At 38.4% G+C, this 25,479-nt stretch overlaps 1 protein-coding gene across 2 annotated transcripts in view; it reads right to left on the reverse strand.

Moving 5' to 3' along the window:
* The window catches only part of SMC6 (structural maintenance of chromosomes 6), a 70,457-nt gene that overhangs the window by 38,524 nt on the left and 6,454 nt on the right, over nucleotides 1–25,479 (reverse strand). Inside the window, exons 2-8 of one of the 2 annotated variants that reach the window (XM_055399304.2) lie at nucleotides 20,074–20,219; nucleotides 16,507–16,624; nucleotides 14,535–14,640; nucleotides 7,159–7,295; nucleotides 6,457–6,518; nucleotides 3,145–3,225; nucleotides 2,332–2,433 (exon numbers count right to left, since the gene is read on the reverse strand). In XM_055399304.2, the coding sequence (XP_055255279.2) occupies nucleotides 2,332–2,433; nucleotides 3,145–3,225; nucleotides 6,457–6,518; nucleotides 7,159–7,295; nucleotides 14,535–14,640; nucleotides 16,507–16,624; nucleotides 20,074–20,214 (747 nt within the window). In that variant the 5' untranslated portion in view covers nucleotides 20,215–20,219. The remainder of the gene's footprint in view (nucleotides 1–2,331; nucleotides 2,434–3,144; nucleotides 3,226–6,456; nucleotides 6,519–7,158; nucleotides 7,296–14,534; nucleotides 14,641–16,506; nucleotides 16,625–20,073; nucleotides 20,220–25,479) is intronic. The other variant, XM_055399305.2, reaches the window with a different exon arrangement.

Genomic DNA, 25,479 nt, shown 5'->3' on the forward strand with positions numbered 1-25,479 from the left:
AGGAGCAAGCATCTTTTCATTTCATGGCTGCAGTCACCATCTGCAGTGATTTTGGAGTCCAAAAAATAAAGTCTTTCCACTGTTTTCCTCATCTGCCTTCTCAGGAGGTCTAAATTAGTTGATTTTTCATCCCATCTTTTTTCCACTTATTCCTTTTCAATGACTCCTTTCCAGGATCACATTTAAATCTTTACCTATCTTTTCCATTTACAAACAAACAACAATATCCACCCCAAGGCACCACCTTTTTCTCTAAAAGTGGTTTCCCCTTTACATCTAAGTTTCATGAAAATTATCTCCAGCTCCTTCATTCTTCCTGGTTTTCAGCCCCACAAATCTGGCTTTTGTTTTCACCACTACCCTCCATGCTCCACGTAACACTGGCCCAAACCATTTCAAAGCTCTTTTCCCTATTACCATGGCCACTATTCTAACTTATCGTCATCATCTGTTTGGACAATAATACCTTCTTTATTGATCTCTCTATGTATATTCTCTCCTTGGAGTAGTTCACTCTCTTCTGTAGCAGAGTGATCTACTGAAAATATACATTCAATCAAGCCATCCACTTTCATGTGTTGTACTGCCCTTAAGTTTCAAAGCTCCTCCACAACCTGGCCTTTTAACTCTCATTCTTGTGTTCTTCACTCTAGACAATGTAGGATTCCTTCAGCTTTTTAAAAACACCACACGCTCTCTTGCCCGAAACTCCATCTGTGGTTATTTCCTGGAACACACTTCCTCACTCTCACATCCTTTGTCTATTGCTATTCACCCTGCACTTCTTACCTGAGGCATTACTTACTTAATAACTACACCCCTCCCACTGCCCCTGACTTGCCCCCTGTTGCTAGTAACCTATTAAAACTAATCTTTAACTCCTCTAGGAGCACTCACCATACTCAATTATTTACCATGTGCTTTCTGCTGCATAGTTAGGTACATGACGCCAAGAATCTTGTTATGTATTTACCATTATATGGCCACGGCCAAAGCACAATGCTAGAAGGCATGCGGTAGGAACTCAGTATTTGATGGCTGAATGACTTCCAGTTTCTAATCTTCACATTCTATTTCTTTTCTCCGACTTATTTTTATTTGTATCTCCCACTGAATCCTTTCCTGATTGCTTTTTTTTAAAATTTTTATTGAAGTATAGTTGATTTACAATGTTGCATTAGGTCACATTCTACTTCTTAAAGGCTAATCCAGGGTTTATTTCGAGAATCTAGTACATTGAATCAATCAGAAAAAAACTTCTTACAAAGTGCATATTATACATAAGAAACTCAGCTACATGATACAGGGATATACTTCTTAAACTTCATAAACAAATTATTTTCAATCGCTGATGACAAAGTATACCATGAAGAAAGTGGGTATTTAAACATCAAGCTATTTAAAGCAAACAAATTTCTTCAAAGTCCTGACCCACTGTTTTTAAAATAATAGATGTTAATATATACTATGCATATTTGTCTGAATATACATTTCCTTTCCCCAATAATAACACTGATATTCAAAGAATATCAATGTGCTATATCAATTCTATGGCTTATAGCACCTCCTTGCACACAGTATCACATACCTCAGGTTCATAGCAATAATGTAGGAATAAAAATAAATATACTCATCTTGACTTTTTTAGTTTTCACTTGGTGAACCATATAACTATAAACCCAATTTTAAATATGCATTCCTCAAAAATTTGAAGTAAAAAGGTCAGTGTAACATCTAATACATTTAACTTGGGTCAATCATTAAGAAAATCTGTCTCAAAACAACATAGTATGAAATTGCTGAAAGCAATTGATAGCATAAAACTGATTAAATGACAAAAGAACAAGATACAGAATCACAGGAAAACTGCTGGGACTTAAAGTACTAGATAAACAGTACTTTCAGTGCTAAAAGAATGTTAACATTTAACCAATGTAATGAAGTCATCTATAATTATAAATGCATATTATGTTAAACACCAGCTGAGGCTCCTGCTTATTTTCCCATCAAAAGAAATATAGTTTTTAAACTACTGCCCAGTGGGAATTAGTGACACATTATTATGGAAGCAACTAGTCATACAGCAAGGGATAAGTAGGTTAGATACTGCCCTGCCCTCCAGTCTATGATTAAGTCATGGACATACCCATTATTATAAAACAAAAAAAGCAAAGGCTAATAAATACCCTGAAGGTAAAAAACATACAAAAATGATACTATTTTTATATAGGTACACATATATAGACATTGGTATATAATTTTACAATACCATTTACCTGGTAAAAGAATTTGACTGATTTCAAAAAATAATTGCATTAAGTGCTTACAAACCTCTTCTCCTTGATTTATCTGCTCTTTTGTTCTTTCTTTTGTTTCCATAATGTATGAATAGTCTTCCTTCATTTGTTCAAGTTGGGTTGCTTTCATAAAGAACTAAATAACAAAAAAAAACATAATTAGGAGTTTGTAAATTTCCATGTGACTATGAAAAAAAAAAAACTGGTCTCTGAAAACTAAACACAAACACAAAAGAATACATTTTATTTAAAACTCCAAATTAACTTAAAGTGCTACATTCAAACATACACTTTAACTTGCAAAAGTTCTTAAAGCCTTGTGAAAGAAAAAACTCATTTGGTGTGAAGGTAATACCATTCTGAATTCTCATTTTCACTGTTCTTCCCATCTTTAAGCAAATGTGAAAACAGAGAAACATTCACATCCTTGGTCTCAATGCATCATAATTTTTTAGCAAAGGAAACACCAAAACCATTCAAAATTCACACTGCAAGCTGTAACAGTAGTCATATATTTTGTTGGCTTTTTAAAGAATACTAAATAATTTAATGTTTAAAAGTTATTATGTATGTATGGTCACTCATTCCTTTCTATTTCTACAAACACAAGTTTTAGAATTCACTCTCTTTCAGAATTAAAAGCCAAAAAAGTTACAGCAAGGATTTATCAGTAAAATTATACTTCCACCTTAATTTTCTAAATTAGTCATACAATATTACTTTAAATAGTGGCTTAAAAAAGTACTTGATAGTTACTATATGACCAAGATTAATGTTCAGTATATATGCTTAATTTATAAATATATTCTTTTTTGGGTAGGTTTATGTTTATTTCGGTGCTTCTTACTTTGTACTTGTCTCCCTCATTTTTAGACTGCAAGAACTGCTTGCTCATCTCTTGTGTTAAAACAGAAACTGGATTATCTACCTGAAAAAAACAAACAAAAGATTATCTTTAAATATTTCATTTTAATGCCTTAAAGAGAATTGAACTAAGATATCAATTACAAGTGATCTATGCTGCCATCAGGAAGGCTAGGTACTAGCCAGAGGTTAGAGCATTAAATACACAAAAAGAAAACCTTAGAAACTTTTAATGAAAAGAAAATATTTCAAAATTTCATGATAGTGAAACAAATACTACACCTATGGCTGATTCATGTTGATGTATGGCAGAAACCAATACAACACTGTAAAACAATTATCCTCCAATTAAAAATAAATACTATAGCCAAAATTAAATATTCTCCATTATATAAGGGCATAAGAACTTTCTAAAGAAGTGTTTTTATTAGAAAGTTTTCCTTCCTTCCACCTGTTTTATAGATACCACTCCGATGCTACTGGTTAACCATCAGATCACAAAGTTGGAAGTTCTCTAGCGTGTAAGCAGCTGACTTGGGCTCTTATTTGGCTCTGTCTTAACATTCTATGTAGTCTCAGGCAAGTTAATTACTTCCTCCAACTAAATACACAAAGTCCAACTCTGTTACTTCTCATCAGAATTAAAATGACAAGTATTGTTTATTTTTTGTACAGCAGTTCTTTGGATTTCTTATTTTGTGTTATTTCTTCATGAGGAATTAAGAATTTTTTTTCCTACTTATTTCAAAATGATTCACAGTCATTGCCCGTTTATATCTTTGGTATTAATTTGTGTAACTAAGTCGTGTCTGACTTTTTTGTGAACCCCATGGACTGTAGCCACCAGGCTTCTCTGTCCATGGGATTTCCCTGGCAAGAACACTGGAGTGTGTTGCCAACAAAGTCATGTATATGTCAGAAAATAATCTTGTGTGTAAAGCGAAGAATATGAAGGATCAGCAGAAATGAAAAAATGTGTAACTCCTTTATTTTACCATCTGTAAAATACTGATTGTACTTTATTTAGTATACTCCTAGTGAAAATCTTTCTTTCAAGCAAGATTTTGGATCTTCCCTTTCAAGAAGATAAAAAAAGATTTATGCAGTTATAAAGAAATCCCTAAATATTACATTTTTCTCATTATATAGGTAGCTCAGGCTCTGACTGTCATTTTTTTTTTTTTAAACAAGGCCTGTGTGGTATCTTAATTTCACACAGCAACTAATTTCTTAAAACTAAGCTTTAATGACAGCCATTTTATCACCAACTTTGGATTAACAGCTTCGCCAAAGTTCATGTTCTTTTTTCCACATCCTCTGAAATGGGGTTCCTAGTTTTTATATTAGAGATTATTTAAAAATCTGACACCCTTATATGTCAAGACCCTGGAGTAAGCAAAAGGCAAGTACAAACAGATAAACTTCAGAGAAAAAGTAAGAGGTATGATGGACAAATGCAACTGGGTACTTAAAGACATTAAACACCCTCCTTTCTCCTGACAATTCTAGGCCACACCATCCAATGGAAATACAATGCAAACAACACATACAATCAAGCTTTCTAGTAAGCTACATTAAAAACATAGAAAGAGACAGATGAAACTGATGTTTGTAATATATTTTAAACCTAATGTATCAAAAATACTATCATTTTAACACGCAATCTTGCCTGGAAAATGCCATGGGCAGAGAGGAGCCTGGCAGGCTGCAGTCTATGGGGCCACGAAGAGTTGGACACAACTGAATGATTCTGAGCACAACATGGAGTCAGTATAAAACTGAGTTACTCCCTTGCATTAAGTCTTCAACATCTAGTGTGCATCATTTCACACTACAGCACCCCTCCATCTGGACTACCCACATTCTGAATGCACAATATCCATCCACACGTGATTAGTGGTTACTGGATATTCACCTTTCGCATTTTTGATCAATGAACTTGACTGAATTGTGTAAGAAGAGGACTAAAGCAGTTATGATATCTTCAAATATTTCAGAAGAAACATGTTTTTATACTCCCCAAGGAAGTGGGCACTTAAGAGAAAGAGACTTGATTCAGCTTTTCCCATTAACAACTTTTAATAAACACAGTCAACTACAGGGGTCAGCAGCCTCAGGCAGAGATCATTTTCCCACCACCGCCCACTCAGGCACCCGCCAAAGGAACACCTGGTGGAGACTGCACACAATGTGAGCATGCAATATGTCACGACACTGGATGCCCTTCAAGTTTCTCCCAACACCTGTGATTCCATAAACTCTTAACTTTTGGTTTTGCTGACTTCGGTTAACAAACTGGCCTGTGTTCTACACTGTATCTGCTTTTCCTCAGATTTCACTAATTATTTTTCTGAACCTGTGCTGCCCCATATGCAAGCTGCTAGCTACATTCAGCTTAAGTAAAACACAATAAAACATTTGATGATTTCTTAGTCACACATTTCAGACGCTCACACGGCTAGTGGCCACCCCACTGGACATCAATAATACCTAATATTTATCATTCTATCATTCCAGGAAGTTTTTCTGGACAACTTGTTCTAAACCAAACTGGGAAGGAGACCCGGACTCATAACTGCTTTTTCCCCTTGGTATGTATCTTGGTGTTCTTAATCGTGGAGTAAGGCGAGGTGATACAGTGGATAAAGCATTAGAACTGAACATAGATATCTGGGGCCCATCACAGGCTCTGCCAGTAACTATGCCTAGACAACTGTAAGTGCACATTTACTCTTGCTGGCTCCCAGTTTCTCATCTTCAGGATAAAGGGTCCGGATTAGATATTCCCCCAAGACAACTCCAGGGCTAATGTCACCGGACTATCTGAGCCCCGTTTCCAAGTGCTCAAAGTATCTTAGCAGAATGGACTCAAATCTTATCCACCTGGAGGTATGAGGAAATAACTCCAAAATACATAAAGAAATGTTTTCTTGATATTTCTAGAATAAATTTCCTTTCTACAAAAGAAACTTAGCAACCACATTTAGGAAACTATGATGCTATTCTGATTTGGACAGCAGAAAGCCAAGAAACTTTATTACATATATTTTATCAACATAAATTTTAGCATATATTATTATAGACAAGATATTCTTATGTATTCTATCAAATTAAAGATGTTATGTCTTGAAGGTTCCTGATACATTAGAGGCTTACTAACAATAGTTAAATATATTCTTCCTGTGGTCAATTTACTCATATGAGGTCATTTAAATTCTTTCTATACCACAATTGAAATCACACAAAAAAGTAGCCAGCTGTATTTATTAATCTGAAACACAGATTTAGCAATTACCTGAATGTTAAAATGATCAAGAATACCAATCAGTTCTTCTTTCTTAGTAGAAACCACAGCACCTAGTTATGAGAAACACAAAATGATCAGACTGTTTCTAGGGCAGTAATACATTTTTAAAAATGAGCAATTATTTATAAATATAAATATTAACTATTTTCCTGATGTCATTAAGAAAGGTATGTTGAATGTACACACATCTGAATGAACTGGGGCAACACACGTCACGACATAAGTACAGAGGAGGCAGAAGCACAAAGATGTAGTGACAGTGTTTCTCTACCTTCCAGAGCCAAACATTTGCTTTCTTCTTCTCATCTATCTCTTTACAACCCCCTCCTCTTCCTTTTTGCCCTTTTCCACCTTTCACTAACCTTCCCTTTCCACATGTGATAGTAACTATAGGGGTGAAAGAAGGTCAAAACGGCATATCACAGACTGTTTCAACCTGATGCAAACTCTGCTAGTCACACTTTGCTGTAGAATCCCTTGTGGTAATGCAACAATGTGTAATATATGTATGTATGTATACATACATATATGTGCATATAAACATACATGCAACCAATCAATCCTCTTACAAAAAGGAAGTTTCAAGAGATGAGAAGTATCCTTCCAGTGATACCAGCACAATCAATGATCTCTTTTAAATTGGATGTTTACTACTGGTTCTCCAAAATAAAAGAGAAATTCATAACAAACCTGTTGCACTCTTCAGTTTGTAAGATCGACTTCCATCCATGCTGATGTGCTGTTGCACAATTATAGAGTCACCATACACATTTCCTCTGTAGGCGTCTTCCCCTCTGTTCCTTAATGTTATTGAGATATCTGCTGAGCTAAAGCAGTAAGGTCAAACTAAGTCACAGGAAGGTACATGGCAACTGTAACACCAACTTACAGTAATTTTCAAAACCTCTCAGTGATTTGGCTAATTCATTGGAAAAGTAGCTTTATACCAGCAGTTGATGGCTGAGAGGCAACTACAGAATAATATTAAAGATACCATAAAACAAATATGAGAAGAGAAACTTAAAACAAAATAACTGACTATGCTATCCATATCAGAAATACATTTTCACAAAATCCATTTAAGTTTTGGTTGCTTCATGTCACGCAGATAAGTTACACATTTTCCTATCTGCAATGTATAATCAATATTATACAGCCTGGATAATAATATTGCATATCAGTACCATGCTAAATCACATAATAAAGCATCATCCTGACAGCAGGCGTCTAAAAATGATGAAATAAGAATTAAGATCCAACCAGTCTGTTCTAAAGGAAATCAATCCTGGGTGTTCACTGAAAGGACTGATGCTAAGGCTGAAAATCCAATACTTTGGCCACCTCATGCAACGAGTTGACTCACTGGAAAAGACTCTGATGCTGGGAGGGATTGCGGGCAGGAGGAGAAGGGGATGACAGAGAATGAGATGGCTGGATGGCATCACCAACTCGATGGACATGAGTTTGAGTGAACTCCGGGAGTTGGTGATGGACAGGGAGGCCTGGCGTGCTGTGATTCATGGGGTCGCAAAGAGTTGGACACGACTGAGCGACTGAACTGAACTGAATATATTTTCTAAGAAGATGAGAATTAAGGGGAACAATTTTGATTCTTCTATTACTTATGCAACAACAACAACAACAAAGGCTAAAGTACTTGATATCAAGAAATCTAAACTACATCTCAAAATTTCCTAAGGTTTTATTAGTATTACAAAAGAATTATTTTCAAAGTTTAAAAGAAGTCTGAAGCATTTATAGCCATGTATATTTTAACATATTATGGGGGAGGAGAGAATCAATCTCTGTTTTTCTACTCTAAATTCTGTTAAAATAAGCCTTGGGAGAAAAAATTTTAACAAGTTAATGAAGGGCATTAATAAGTAAATATAATTTCCTCAAAAATAAAAGTAGACAATATTTTCTCTGGTTAAAATGAGTATCTGCCAAAAATGCTCAAGTCCTTTAATGTAAATCTGTTTTTGGTAATTAAAGGCTATATTAAACAGAAGAAACTTGTTTTCATGAATTTGTAGTCATACTCTAAAACTGCTTCCACTTGTAGGAAATGCAGGCAAAAATACTCAAGATGAATTTCACTGTAAACTTAGTAAACATCCTGAAGGGGCTCAGTTCTTGTTCCCCCCGTACATGTATGCGGGGAAGTGCTCTCAGAGACAGAAGGCTCAGCAGCCCCCAACCCTCCCCACAGGGACTGAGCTAAATATAGAAGACTCCGTTAATGTGTGTGTGTTCAGTCGCTCAGTCGTGTCTGACTCTTTGTGACCCCATGGCCTATAGCCTGCCAGGCTCCTCTGTTCATGGGATTTCCCAGGCAAGAATACTGGAGTGGGTTGCCATTTCCTCTTTCAGGGGATATTCCCAACCCAGGAATTGAACTCGTATCTCTTGCATTGATAGGCAGATTCTTTACCACTGCGCCACTTGGGAAGCATATAGAAAGTGAATGGTAACTGAGCCAGACACTCTTCTTTAAAATTCAAATTAATAAAAATTAGTAAAGCTCAAATACAGTCTGTAGTCTAGTTAAAAATGATATACCAATGTTAACCACACAGTACTTTGATAAAAGTACCTCAGGTATTTAAGATGTCAACATTAAAGGAAATTGGGTCAAGGCTATAAGGAAACTGTACTAACTTTGCTACATTTGTGTAAATCTAAAATTATTTCAAAATCACAAGTTTTAAAAACAAACTCAGATTCAGACTCAATCAAGTGTTAAGGTGGTAATTCCTTGGAGCTACAAAGTTCTGAGGGCTCTGGGACTAGAGAGATCAATTTGGGGCGTCATGTTCTGACGAGTACAAAGTCTGCAGAGACTACAGAGAGAAGCAGAACACAGAACAGTTAAGTTCTTGGGAAACCACCTGGACAGACAGCGACACTGAATCACAGATACTGGCCATGAATCAGAGACATAGAGAACTCAAGAGCACTAACTTTCACAGGCGGCCCCACATGCGTGCCTGAACAAGGAGATACAGAATAGCAAAGACTCGAAGACTAAGAAAGAGCACACATACTCCAGGGTCGGTAAGAAATAGTCACACACTTGCACGCCTGTCAGAAGACGGAAGGCAGGAGAGCACAGCACAGAAGAGAAGGCCACTCAGCCGGGATGGGAGGGGAGTTTGGGGGAGAATGGATACATGTATAAGTATGGTGACAGGTAACTGTCTGGCTTGTAGAGGCTTGGATTTAAAATGCAACACCTGTTTGAAGTCTGGACCCCATCTTCCCCCCACAAAGGATTACACTCTCACAGAAAAGGTAAGTTAGAACTTTTTCCACATAGCAGTAAGAAAAGATAACAAGGTTTAGAGAATGAATTCATGGTTACCAGGGGGGAAGGGTGGGGGAAAGGGATAGTCAGGAACATGTACACACTGCTATATTTAAAATGGATAACCAACAAGGACATTCTGTACAGCATGGGGAACTCTGTTCAACGTGATGTGGCAGCCTGAATGGCAGAGGAGTTTGGGGGAGAATGGCTGAGTCACTCTGCTGTGCACCTGAAACTACCACAACATCGTTAACCAGCTATACGTCAATATAAAACGTTTAAAAAAAAGTGCAGCCATTGAGGAGAGGGAGGGAGACAGTGGAAAGGAAGAACTGTCAGCATAAGCCTGACGAAGGAAGGAAGACACAGATCCAGAAACAAAGACACAAAGAGCCACAGAGACAGAACAGAGACCCAGAGAGCGACGATCTTTGGTTCTGAGTCTCTTAGTTCCAGTCAATCCTGATCCAATTATGCTTCCTCCCTGCAGCTTCCAAGATATACAACCTGCATCTTTATGATCTGTCTCTTCTCAAGATACCCTGAGTGTCTTGGGGTGTGTACGTTTTTAATCAGAAATAGCAATCTCTAACTAAGACAGACTTGCTCCTGAAAAGTTCTAATTAATGAGCTTTTAAAGCTCTCTGCGGTGATTCTAATGAACCGTCAAGGTTGAAAACTATCAGCTAAAGTCTATGATAGGGGAAGGGTATCTGGCCTACAACATGGAGCCAAAAATATTTGTAACTCATGAAAACATTTTTTAAAAATAAAGTGATACCTCCCTTGATTTGCAAACATCAACTTTACTTTCCTTCTGAGCCACTACTTGCATTTGAAAGCTATTTTTACTACTGTGAGAGCTTTGGAGACACTGATGTCCTACTACCACATGAATTCATAAGAAAGGCAAGTTATTTAAAAACATTTAAGGCTTACAAAAAAAACCCTTCATAACGACTGCTCAGAAAACCTACATAAGGAGACAGGATACCTGCGCGGGGACTGACTGCTGTCTCCCACGTACTAACGCAGCTGGTGTGGAATTTGGGTCCAGAGCCATAGAGTCCAGTGTCTGTCACTAGAGAGACCCTTCAGTGAGAAGAGGAACGATCACGGAGAGACCCTCCAGAATGACAGCACACGTGCACGCGCACACACACGCATATGCAGTGCCACCCTAAGGCTGTGGCTTCATTTTTTTTGGATCCAAAAAAATATTTTTTATTTATCACCATGAAGATTTTTACATATTTAAAACTCAAACTATATACTTTTGACAAGTGAAATTTGTGCCAATGCTACAATAAAGCTGTTTTTAACAAAAACTATTTTCTCATATAAGATGTCACTCCCACAAAGAAGTCACTGAAGTTCATGTCAAAATTAGAATTTCTAGGGGTTTCAGTTCAAGATGGCTACAGGATCCAGAACTGACCTTCTACAACACACTGAATCTATAGCTACGCATCAAACAACTTTCTCGGGATAAAAATAATTAAAAACTAGTTGAGCAAGTCCTATACACGGGATGAAGGAGAGAAGGCCCACGTCAAAGTGGGTAGAAGAGAATGGGACACAATGTGGCCATAAAATATGAGAACAAGGGAAATACAGCTTTATTAGACATTTACCTCTTGATGCTGTAGCAATGAGGGACTGTGAAAGTAATTAATAAATAAAAGTCACAGAAAATCCCCAATGATAAGAAAAGATGCAAGTGGCTTAAAACAGAAAAAGAAAGGAACAACTGTGAAAGAGGAAATATGTAAGAGGCTACCATTTTCAAACCCAGAACAACAAATGGCATACATCTCTGGTCCTGGTAAGAAGGGAAACCTGAAGTTTTTTGTTTTTTACTTTCGTGTGCTTCTCCACATATATGCCTGATTTTATACACCTGCACATATAAAGGTTACAAACTTGGGAAGTGAGGCTTACAATCACCAGGGAGGTGGGCCGTGAAGGGGGATGATGTAGAAAGAGCACGGGACCTCTAATGCTACTTACAGTGGAATAGGGAAGTGTATTTTGGAGGTCCCTGAAGGAAAATGCAACTGAAGTGCAGAGAATGTAGGGTGGTGGTGGTTCAGTCACTAAGTTGTGTCCAAGTCTTTTGCGACCCCATGGATTGTTCTGCCAGGTTCCTCTGTCCATGAGATTTCTCAGGGAAGAATACAGGAATGGGTTGCCTTTTCCTTCTCCAGGGGGCTGTGGCTTCTTTCTCGGCTTCAGGAGATCCTTATCTGTACAGAGGTGACTGTAGCACTGAGTATTGATGGAAACGAGGCACAAGGAACAGGGAAAATGCCATGTAGAATAAGGACACACCTGTTCCTTCTCTGGGTGGCTAGCTAATCTGCAGTACGTTCTGCAAACTTGACTAAATCAATCAGGCATGTGTAGTATCCCTCCATAACCCACTCCCCCAACGCTACAGCTGATGTCAAAAACTGGCCTGGTGCCTAGATCCCAGGACTAGGATTAGGGAGGCTGAGGGAAGGAACAGTGAACTGAACTCGATGAAGAATGTGAAGGGCTATGGGCCTGAGACTTTGGTCTCTCAGAGAGGAGGAGACATATCCATACTACTGCAAAGCCTTTCTGGATGATGAGAGGGCGGAGCCCCAGGTAAAGAGCCTCTAGGCACAGTCAGTCCTCCAAACCATCTTAGGCAAGCATCTCTAAGGAGGGCTGGAACCCTCTACAAAGGCAGCCTGGAGCTCAAGTGTCACAAGTGGGCCATTTCAGATCAGGGGAGGGGGAGTCCTGAGGACCACCTTAAACCTGTGCCTGACTAACAGGCGCCCTCAGGAAAGATGAACAGCCACACAGATTTTAGACACAAAACAAAAAGAATACACTCAGTGAGCTAATTCTGTAAAAAAAAAAAAAGTGATGACAGAATCAGAGATTATAAAATTACAGAAATTTTATAGCCACCAAATGTTTTAAATGAGGAACACAAGGACAAGAGGAGTAGGAATGGGTTTGGAAAAGCTGTTTTTAGCTACTTTTTCAGACAAGATCAGTACAAAGCAGACTGAGCTCAGGTTAAAGCTTTTAGCTGTTATTACCTCTGTTTAAAATATTTTAATGTTCCTATCTACAGGCAGCTGTGTCTTTCAATGGTGGTGATTTGTGCAAGCTAGCCTTTATCCTTCTTTCTTTTTTTAATGGCATTCCAAGGACAAATCTCAGAAAGAAGCTTCTGCTTTAGTCCAGGTACTTCCCATATGGAAAAAAATTTTAAAATCTTTAATTGAGACATAAAACATTTAATGGTACAGAATAAAAAATTTCTTCCTGAGGTTTCATTTTGAAAGATCAGTGGGTTATCCAGCTAGGTAGACTAGGTAAATACTTGGATAACTTGAACTGAAACAGGGTTGAGACCATTAACTTTGAAGTGTTCAAATAGCTAACTTTTGACTTCAGACATAATTTTCTTTGGAGACTGTGAGAGAGAAGCCCTTGCCAGACTGGAGCCCAAATAAGGTCAGGAGAGACAGAAAACATGCTGGAGAATCGTTTCCAAGTAGTTCCTTTCCAAGGTCATACAGCATGGGAAACAATTTTCTGTGTATCTTTTCCTCCCTCCTCCTAAGTCCACTTGCAACTTTGGCTTGGGGTAAGATTCCTAAGGTTTCTGACAAATACATAAGAAACCTTCAATCCTGATTCACATCACGTCCCCATTCTTTTCTTAGAAATCAAATGGAAAATGGGGGAAATTAAATGAATATAACACTGAACAGAAGGAAAGTCAGTTACAAAGGGGGGGAGAAAAGACAATCAGTGTTAATTATCAAAGTTCCAGAAGTCCTTGGGCACTGAGTATGTGAGGGAGAAACAAGAAGTGGGAGCCGCCTCACTGTGGGAGCTGGGATGACAGAGTCTGGGATGTCCAGTTCATAGGAGAAATGATAATCTCTTCAGGGTTTTTTGAGGCTGAACTAAAAAGAATAAGGAGATCAGCCTGACAAGAGCTCCTAATGGACAAAAGGCCATGAGTCTATGATGATGCAAACCAGGCAATTAATATAGTTAGGTGATGCCAAATGTAACACAAACATTCGGCGAAAGAAACAAACATAAAGCCACACATAGTTGGTATATAACCATTCACAAGGGTCAGAATGAACCACAAAGAGGCTTGTGATTGTGGTCCTCACGACAAATTCACTGGTGAACCAATGGAGTAAAGCATACAAAATGAGAGACAGAATGGAATCCTTAAGAGAGTTGGAGGCAGAATTCTGTTTAGGGACACCCTGACTGGTTACTAACTGCTCTAGCTCACATGGTATTAACATGGACTTGCTGAAGCTGGATTTGGGACACGAGCCAGAGAAGTCCTGATGGTCCAGTGGATAAGGCTCTGCACTTCCTGCAGGGGACAGCAGCTCGATCTCTGCTCGGGGTAAGATCCTGCATACTATGCAGCCAAAAAAATTTAAAGTCCCATGTTCATAAATATTCCTTTAAATGGAAGTACACAAATTATCATTGCTTATTCTTCCAAAAGGTTAAAGAAACAAGTGTCGGGGGAAGATGCATGGCATTAAGTGACACAAGAATTTTGTCAGGAGAGATAAAGAGGCAACAGTGGGGAAGGAATGAAAAGATGTGACACCTGACACCTGAGCTCCACTTCCGGGAAGCCAACATTTCCGACAATGTCTGCATGAATTGGGAATCTAAAGCTGCTTCTTATTAAAGAACTGAAAGATACAGGAAGAAAGCCAACACTTACTTCTGTCCATCCTTCACAAAACCTTTTAAAGAAGATCCTCGATTAGTAGTTACAGCTTTTCCACCAAGACCAACTATGAGAGCTGTGAGCACCGCACTCTTGCCACCTAAAGAACAGGTGTTGAGAAAATCACATGCATTAGAGAGGGAGAAGTCTGATTCCTACAATTTGATGTAAAAATATTTCTCAAAGAAGATGTGAAATAGTCTAACCCTGAAAGGAAGTGTTACACTTCAATTATAGTTTTCTTCCAGTGCCAAAAACAAACAAAAAGTTGTATATATCATGAAATATTTAGCTGCTGCTATTAGAAAAAAAATCAGTACATTTCAGGAATCAAAGTTTTGTCAGAAATGGAAAAAAACGCTTGATAACTTTTCAACCTAAAATTTACAGCATCATCTTGACCTGTTAGCTATTAAATGAACTTATCTTTCTAATTAACCCAAATATATTTAACTCATCTAATGTTTCTTACATCCTAATTTAATTAAAATTAAATTTTCTTTTCCCATAAATTCTCAGAAGCCCAAAACTATTTTTGACCCTGATTGCAAGCTCGAGACAGGACCTTAACTCAGTGGCTATCTCCAATATCAGCCCATAATAGGCACTCACATATGTGCTGAATAAATGAGTTTAAATATGAAAAACTACCAGTCGTATAGACAGGTGTTTTTAATTTGCGTATTATTCATTTGCTCACTCTTTAAAGAGTACACTATTTTACTCTTGACAAAATATATCACAAGCTAAAATAGCAAAATCTGTAACAGTTGCCCAGAATATGATAACCATTCTCTCAACTTCACAATCAACCAAAGAGATCAGCTCTTATCAACTCAACATCTTTCACAACATACTCTAAATTAAACCAAGTATACAAGAGTTAACCCAGTTTAGTTCCTGGGATGCCTTTCAAGTTTCTATCCTAACTCTCTCCTTTTTCTTCATTTCCAAATTCACAGCTTCCACCACCTGCATTAGATTAATACCTTCACTATTTCGAATATTAAGCTCTAACTGCAGAACCTACAAGTCTGTCTTTACTACTTGTCCTGTTTGATTTCCCCATAGCTCTCGTCCTTTGTCTATTCTCTCCTTCTGAAAACACTTTTCTCTTGAACTAACAGAGGAGGGAAAACAAAGAACAACTAAACAGACCACGGAGCTATCTGTACTAGTTGCATTCTAGCACAACCACCATACCTGGATCCTGGCAAGTTCCTCTCCCTCTCTACTGGCTCAGTCAAGCAGCCAACATGTCACACCCAGCAGGTTCACCACAAAGGCTGCCTAACTCATCTTTCCAACTCCTATGTCTTCCTCTATGTCTCAGCTACTTCTTCCCCACAAAGATCTAAAAGATCTTTCATTTTTATTCAAGTACCACCACAAATACCATCTCTTCTTAAAGCTTTCACTGACCACGAGTGAGAATTCATTTCTTTCTTGTTTGGATTCCCATGGCACTTCATTCATGCTGTTACAACATTTAATAGATACAAGACACAGGACTGCCTCAACAGCAATGAGGATAGCTTGCCCACTCTTCTATGGTATGAATTCCAAGGTACATAGATTCAAATCACTATGCATTCTAAAGGGAGTTGGAAGGGAGGTTTGGGAGGGATGGGAGGGGACATGGGTGTACCTATGGCTAATTCTTGTTGATGTTTGATTGAAAACCACAAAATTCTTTAAAGCAATTATCCTTCAATTAAAAAAATAAATAAAGTGGCAAAACAACATGAAGGAAAGGTTTATCCCTCTTGCATAATGAACCCAGAGTTAACTCACTATTTTCTTAAAGTGTAGACTGGCAGCAAATACTGAAAAATTCATGACCACAAACCAGATATCTAAAACTTAGCTGTATCAGCACTAATAGGCACCTATTTTAAAAAGTTAAAGCATTCTGACTTCAATGTACTGCTCAAAGTCAAATAAGAAGGAAGGCAAAAGCACTTACTTCCATTATTGCCAACAACAAAGTTGACATTAGAACCAAACTTAAAGGGTCCAAGCATCGAATGACACATGAAGTTTTTGAGCTGAATACTCTCAATTATTCCAACTTCTGCTGCTGTCTATGAATTTTAAAAAATGAGAGAAAACAATCAATCTAATTCAATCACTACAATCATCCAGCTGTTTGTTAGCAGGAGAAAATCAGCAGTGCTACCAATGAAAAAAGTCACAGAAAGTATAATTTTAAATGTTAATTTCAATCAATGAGTAAGTGCATGCTCAGTCACTAAGTTGTGTCCAACTCTTTGAGACCCCGTAAACTGTAGCCCGCCAGGCTCCTCTGTCCATGCAATAATACTGGAGTAGGTTGCCATTTCCTTCCCCACCGAATCTTCCTGACCAAGGGACTGAACCTGCATCTCCTGCATTGGCAGGTGGGTTCTTTACCACTGAGCCACTAGGGAGGCCTTCAATCAATGAGCAAATGGCATTAATTCATATGATTAACTGCTCATTTTAAAGTCCTTATAGGTTCTAACAAGTATTTCACAGGATTCTTTTTTAATATAGACAGTACCAACATCTTGAGTCAGATCACTTTTTGTTGGAGAGAGGCTAACTTCGGCACTGTGGGATATTTAACAGCATCTCTAGCCACTACCTACCAGATGCCAGCAGCACTCTCTCCTCCAACCCCAGATGTGACAACCAAACATTATATTCAGACATTGCTAAATGTATCCACTGCAGAGAAAGCATAGAATTATAATTTCCATATTGTGAATATGTCATAATTAAATTAGAGATGGTTCATATATGTTTTAACCAAGAGTTCAACAAACAGTGGTCACACTTTGTAGTTAAAATACGAAAATAAATCAACCATATTTTACCAAACCTTTCAAATGTTTTTGAAGAACGTTTAATGTCTCCAACTTTTAAGTTATTTATTATAAAAATCTCTGGCTCTCTATCACTAAACAGCAACTTATTAAAAAGCAGGAAACATTTACATCCTTATATGAGTGGCTTCCCAGGTGGCTCAATGGTAAAGAACCTGTCTCCCAATGCAGGAGACATGAATTCGATCCCTGGGTTGGGAAGATCTCCTGAAGAAGGAAATGGGAACCTGCTCCAGTGTCCTTGCCTGGGAAACCCCATGGACAGAGGAGCCTGGCAGGCTACACGCCATGGGGTCACAAAAGAGTCGGACATGACGTAGCAACAAAAATAAGCAGAATTCTGTAGAAATCATGGTTGAAGACTTTTTAAAAGTCTTCAGTTTATTTTGATCTAATTGAAGACTTAGATGTAGTTATAAGAATAAAAAAATAATACAGAGAAATCCTGTGACTCCTTTACCCAGGTTCTGCCAAAGGTAAAATCTTGAAAACTATGGTACAAATACCACACTAGGGTGCTCATTTTGATAGAGACGCACAAAATATTCCCGTCACAAGTACCTGTCACATTGTCCCTCTAGAACCCCATCCTCATTCCTCCCCAGCCATTCCTCCTTTACCCTGGCCCACTGGTTTGCTCTCCATTTCTGAGACATTGTTATTTCAAGAATGTTACATACATGGAATCAGACAGAATGTAACCTTTCGAGAAGCATTTTTTCCTTCACTCAGCTTAACTGTCTTCTGTTGTCCTTCTGCACAGTTCACTGCTTTCTACGGCTAAATAGTATCTCAGGGTAGAGACGTACTATAGCAGGTTTAACTACTCACTCACTGTATGACATCTGGATTGTCAGTTTTTGAGTATTACAAATAAAGGTGCTATGAACACTCATGTACAGATTTTTGTGGGAAGATAAATCTTTTCTCTGTGATGCTGTGCTATGTTTAGTCACTCCGTCGTGTGACTCTCTGCGACGCCATGCACTGTAGCCCACCAGGCTCCTCTGTCCATGGGGATTCTCCAGGCAAGAATATTGGAGTGGGTTGCCATGCCCTCCTCCAGGGGATCTTCACAACCCAGGGCTCGAACCCAGGTCTCTCACATTGCAGGCAGATTCTTTACTGTCTGAGTCACCAGGGAAGCCCAAGACTACTAGAGTGGGTAACCCATCCCTTCTCCAGGGGATCTTCCTGACCCAGGAATCAAACCAGGGTCTCCTGCACTGCAGGCAGATTCTTAACTAGTTGAGCTACCAGAGAAGACCCTTTCTCTGTGATAGATACTGGGTTATATGATAGATGGTTGCATGCTAAATTCCTTACAGAAACTGCCAAACTATTTTCCAGAGTGACTGTACCATTTTACATTCCCACCAATATATGAATGATTCAGTTTCTTTGCATCCTTGCCAGCATATGGTATTGTCATTCAAGAGAAAAAAAAAATGTAGCCATTGTGATGGGTATGCAGTGGTATTTCACCATGGTCTTAATTTGCATTTCCCTTATGACAGGTTATTCTGAACATCATGTCATATGTGTATCTGCCGACTGTACATCCTCTCTGTCAGTGAAATGTCTCTTTATGTCTTCTGTGCATTTTCAAATTGGATTCTTTGCTTTCAACTGTTGAATTTTGAGAATTCTTTATAAAAACAAGATATCCGTACTTTGTTGGATATGTGATTGGCAAATATCCTGCTAGCTTGACTTTCCATCCTCATAACAAGGTCTCTGAAGAAGAAAAGGTTTTAATTTTGATGAGGTCTAATTTATCAGTTTTTCATTTTATGGTTTGTATGCTTGGTATCAAGTCTAAGAATTCTCTGCCGAATGCTAATCTGAATCTGAAACCCAAACATTTGGTACAATTCTTCAGTCAAACCAACTGCAACTAAAGAGACCTTTTTTAGGAGTTTTTAAAGGATGAATTAAATTTCCTTGATAGTTATAAGAATTGGTCCACTCTACACTGCTAATCTATATGTGCAGAGTTGTTAATAATATTCCCTTATCATCCTTTCTTTTAAATTTACTTTTGGGTATGCGGGGTCTTCATTGCTGTACCAGGCTTTTATTTAGTTGCAGTGAGCAGGGAGCTACTCTCTAGTTCTGGTGTGAGGGCTTCTCACTGAGATGGCTTCTTGTGTTGTGGAGCACGGGCTCTACAGAGAGCACAGGTTTCAGTAACTGTGGCACACAAGCCGTAGCCCCGCAACATGTGGGATCTTCCTAGACCAGGGATCCAACTCACATCCTCTGCACTGGCAGGCAGATTCTTAACCACTGGACCACCAGGGAAGTCTCATTATCCTTTTGCTGTTTGCAGAGTCTATGGTCAAATCCACTGTTTCATTCCTGATATTGGCAGTTTGTGTTTTCACTCATTTTTCCCTTTCGTCAGTCTTAGTAGAGGTTTTTAAGTTTTACTGACCTTTTCAAAGAACTACCTCTTTGTTTTATTGTTTCCTCTACTAATTTTTTCTAAAAATTAACATGAACTTCAAAATTAGGTGATTTTTATCTCACTTTTAAAAATTCATGTTATTTTTCCTCTGCAGCTAGACACACAGCTTCGGATACTAAATTAAGAATACGATATATAAAACAGACAGGAGAAACAGGACAATCAAAAGATATTAATTTTATAATTTTGCACTCACCAAAGTAGAGGTACCATTAGTGAAAGAAACCGCACATTCATCTTCGTCACAATCATCTTTATCAAAATCGTCCAATTCTTCTTGTCTTGGTCTTTTGGCATTTTCGGGAGAGAAAAAATTTTCTTCCTTTCTTTTGGCCATCAGGTCTAAACAAATATTACAGTGACAATGAAGAAAATCATGTAAAGCATCCATACAACTGTTCTATATATATATTTAAAAATTAGCAAAATTAGACAAAGCTTAAGTTTTAGTACTATATCCATTCATTTTCACTTTAAGAAAAAGTAAAATTATCATCTGTGTGGAGGGAGGGGACCATAAGCCAAACAATGCAAGTGGTCATGAGAAGGTGGAAAGGTAAGGACACAGATACTCAAGAACCTCTGGAAAGGCACATTTCCCTCCTGCTCTCTTGATTTTAGCCCAGGCAGACACGTCAGACTTTTCACTATAGAAGTAGATAATAAATTCTTGTTTTAAAAAATCTGCATATGCTACACTAGTTGATTTTACTTTAGAGATATTCATGGATGGAGGTTTCTATTGATACGGACCTATCTAAGTAAGTTCATAAAAGGTAAACGCTTTTATTTGTGAAACTGTGGATCTACTGATGAGATGGTATAATGCCTTCTGAACTTACTCCAGAGCAGTCATCCAATTTTCATGTTATAAAGTAATACTGAATCATATAAAACTAATATTAATTATTTGCAATTATTATTTGTAGTATATTTGTAGTAGACTATATAGTCCATGGAGTCTCAAAGAGTCTGACACAGAACAGTGACTTTCACTTTCACATTTGCCTAGCACTAGAAGAGAAGCGAAAGGAAAAGGAGGAAAGGAAAGATGTACCTATTTGAATGCAGAGTTCCAAAGAATAGCAAGGAGAGATAAGAGAGCCTTCCTCAGTGATCAGTGCAAAGAAATAGAGGAAAACAATAGAATGGGAAAGACTAGAGAGCTCTTCAAGAAAATTAGAGATACCAAGAGAACATTTCATGCAAAGATAGGCTCAATAAAGGACTGAAATGGTATGGACCTAACAGAAGCAGAAGATATTAAGAAGAGGTGGCAAGAATACACAGAACTATACGAAAAAGATCTTCGTGACTCAGATAATCACAATGGTGTGATCAATCACTCACCTAGAGCCAGACATCCTGAAATGTGAAGTCAAGTGGGCCTTAGGAAACATCACTATGAACAAAAGCTAGTGGAGGTGATGGAATTCCAGTTGAGCTATTTCAAATCCTAAAAGATGATGGTGAGAAAGTGCTGCACTCAATATGCCAGCAAATTTGGAAATCTCAGCAGTGGCCACAGGACTGGAAAAGGTCAGTTTTCATTCTAATCCCAAAGAAACGCAATGCCAAGGAATGCTCAAACGACCACACAATTGCACTCATCTCACACGCTAGTAAAGTAATGCTCAAAATTCTCCAAGCCAGGCTTCGGCAATATGTGAACCGTGAACTTTCAGATGTTCAAGCTGGTTTTAGAAAAGGCAGAGGAACCAAAGATCAAATTGCCAACATTCGCTGGATCATCGAAAAAGTAAGAGTTCCAGAAAAACATCTACTTCTGTTTATTGACTATGCCAAAGCCTTTGACAGCGTGGATCTCAACAAACTGTGGAAAATTTTTAAAGCAATGGGAATACCAGACCATCTGACTTGCCTCCTGAGAAATCTTTATTCAAGTCAGGAAGCAACGGTTAGAACTGGACATGGAACAACAGACTGGTTCCAAATCGGGAAAGGAGTATGTCAAGGCTGTATATTGTCACCATGCTTATTTAACTTACATGCAGAGTACATCATGAGAAACACTGGGCTGGATGAAGCACAAGCGGGAATCAAGACTGCCAGGAGAAACAGCAATAACCTCAGATATGCAGATGATACCAACTTTATGGAAGAAAACGAAAAAGAACTAAAGAGCCTCTTGATGAAAGTAAAACAGGAGAGTGAAAAAGTTGGCTTAAAACTCAACATTCAGAAAACTAAGATCATGGCATCTGGTCCCATCACTTCATGGGAAATAGATGGGGAAGCAATGGAAACAGTGATAGACTTTATTTTGGGGGCCCCCAAAATCACTGCAGATGCTGACTACAGCCATGAAATTAAAAGACACTTACTCCTTGTAAGGAAAGTTATGAACAACCTAGACAGCATATTAAAAAGCAGAGATATTACTTTGCCAACAAAGGTTAGTCTAGTCAAGGCTCTGGTTTTTCTAGTAGTCATGTATGGATGTGAGAGTTGGACTATAAAGAAAGCTGAGCACCAAAGAATTGATGTTTTTGAACTGTGGTGTTGGAGAAGACTCTTGAGAGTCCCATGGACTGCAAGAAGATACAGTCCATCCTAAAAGAAATCAGTCCTGAATATTCATTGAAAGAACTGATGCTGAAGCTGAAACTCCAATACTTTGGGTGCCTGATGCAAAGAATTGATTCATTGGAAAAGACCCTGACACTGGGAAAGACTGAAGGCGGGAGGGGAAGGGGACGACAGAGGATGAGATGGTTGGATGGCATCACTGGCTCAATGGACACGAGTCTGAGTAAACTCTAGGAGTTGGTGATGAACAGGGAGGCCTGGCGTGCTGCTGTCCATGGGGTCACAAAGAGTCGGACACAACTGAGCAACTGAATTGAGTAGTGTCACTTCACTGTTCTCTAAGAAATAACCCAGGCTAATTGTCTAGTTTTTTGTTTTTACCAATATTCCTTAAAATTTGTCCCTAGAAAATTAACATCATCAAGCTTTTCTAAACATAAATGCCGCACCTTAAGTCCAAGTTGATGGTCGTTCATTGAAATGAAATGGTATGATTACTTGAACTGTTGCTTTCATCTTTCTCTTAAAAATTCTCTTAGAGCCCTAAAATGAGAGGTACCTAATAACTGTTTGCTGAGTAACGAGAAACATCACAGCACAGGTTAACAAAAAATTTCTAAGATACAAGAATATGAAAAACAGCTCTACTTTCAATCTGTTTAGGTGCCCCCAGAACTATATCACAGCAGGTTTGTACCAGGTATCTGGGCAGCAGGGGATTAAATGAGATTTTCTCTCTCATGAATTCGGACTGAAAGATTCAACTCAGTCCTCAGTAGAAGAAAGGATAGTTCACCTTGATGACATACGGATGGCAAGAAAGCCAGTCAGACATGTGGGTGTGTGCTGGGAGGCTGGGGGGCCAGGGGAGTATGTTACAAACACAGCATGAAATAGATGAAAATGGGAGAATAAGGACTCTAAAGCACAAATGAGAGAGAGGAGGAGGGCAGGGGAGAGATACAGACGGTGCTTAATTTGTATCCACTGCCCTCCAAACTTATACTGACAGAAGCAATTTTGCAGAAATATCAAATAGCTATACATACCTTGTTGGAACTGTTTTGGGGAACTATCTTTGACAAGTTTTATTATGACAATGTATGCTTCATTAAGTGAACTGGGTAGTTTCTCTATCTTTTAGTGCTCTGCAATCACCACTATGGCATGACACTGAAAGGTTTTTTGAAAGTGAAAAAGAACTAACCTTAAAGTTATTAGATAGTGGAGACTATTTTAATTTTATAAAATCATTTCAATTTTTTTTTTGTATACTGGTTATTACAGGTTGACTACAGATTTCTCGAACAAGTCTGCTGTAATTCTATTTCCCAGAACACTGATAATTCAAAGCTTCAAATTTATTACACGAAAGTACCTTGTTTTGGCCTGGCGTGCTGTGATTCATGGGGTCGCGGAGAGTCGAACACGACTGAGCGACTGAACTGAACTGAACTGAACTGAACCTTGTTTTGTACAATCCTCAACTGTGGTCGTGATTCCTTTCATGTCAATTCTATTTAATTAATCTTTTTTCTCCCCAAAGTAGCTATTTACATTTACCAAATCTAGTTTTTCTTTAACAAAAATATTTTAATACTTACTCATATATTTTTAGACAACCAAATATAACAGAGATGCAGTGGGGCTGGAGTTCAGAATTCTTTAACCCGAAGTGCAAGTTGAAAAAAGCAATCAGAGACTTCCACTTCTAGGAAGGTGGAACAGATAGATGTATTTTCCCTATTCCTCTAGCTTAGTAAAACATCCTTGAAAATTATATACTATAAAACAAGCATAACACAGCTCTGAAAAAGGAGGTAGATTGGTGGGAACCTCACAACCCAAGGAAAGACGTCACAGTGGTTCACTGAGTTTTCGTTTTCCCTCAACTACTGCAGACTTGGAGAAGCCAGCAACAGGGGAAACACCAAGAGGTGCAGGGGGAAACAAAAGGCTTAATGAAAGCCTGTTCTCTCCAGACAAAAGGCCAGGAAAAGGGAATCTAACAAGACGACTTCCAGACAATAATCACTCTAGGCAAATACCATTAAAAAAACTGTTGTCCCTTCCTCACCGCCCGCTGCATCAGCAAAGGTCAAGTGGGTAGTGTGGACCTCCTTCTGGTGATGCTAAAAGGAGGCATCTCAACATCCCATCTGGGCCAGTGTCAGACAAGGCTGTGCAGGCCAAGTAGGGAGGCATGATAGGGGCATCTGATGAAGAACCTAGAGGTCTACCCCTAAGAGGGTGTAACAGGATGCTATAATACTTACTCCCACTCCCCATTGGATCAGAGAAGGCCTTTTACCACTGTCTAGAGAAGCAAGGAGCCCACCCCAGCCCAACAGCACCTCAAGCCATGGAAAGAGCTCTGGTCAAGTTCCAGATGTGAGTCTCTTGTGTCCATGGCCTAAGAAAACCAGAGGGCAGCAGTTCTCAAAGGTTGCAGTGTCTTAAAAAGTACCAAGGACCTCAAAGGGCTTTTGTTTCTACCAATATTTACCACATTATAAATTAAAACTGAAAAGAAATTTAAAACAACCCACAAGTACACATTGTATCAGCCATCAGAGCAGTGACATCATTACATGTCTATACTCTCTAGAAAACTCCACCGTGTAGTCACAAGTGAATGAAAGTAATAAAGGGAAATAACATCTTATGATTATTATGAGAACAATTTTGATCTTGTAGCCCCTCTGAAACAGTCTCATGGATCCCTGGACTACATTCGTCAAACTGCTACTGCTAGGAATACTTATAAGGATGCCCACGACACAGTGCCATAAATGACAAGGCACAGCTACCAGTAATAAAGTTAGGGCAGCAGAGAAGCCAGCCATAGAATGACTGGTAGACTTGATATTCAAAATGTGGTCCAAGGACCAGCAAGCAGCGTCTACATCTCCTAGGAACACACTAGATATCCAGAATCTCAGACTTCAATTTAAAACAAGTGAATCTGAATCTTCATTTTAACAAGGTCTCGGGTGACTCACAAGCACATTAAGTCTAAGAAGAACTGTTGTAAACAACATTAAAAATTTAG

Source organism: Moschus berezovskii, chromosome 11, assembly GCF_049115385.1.
Source record: "Moschus berezovskii isolate FMDL1 chromosome 11, NW_MosBer_1.0, whole genome shotgun sequence".
NCBI classification, from domain to species: Eukaryota; Metazoa; Chordata; class Mammalia; order Artiodactyla; family Moschidae; genus Moschus; species Moschus berezovskii.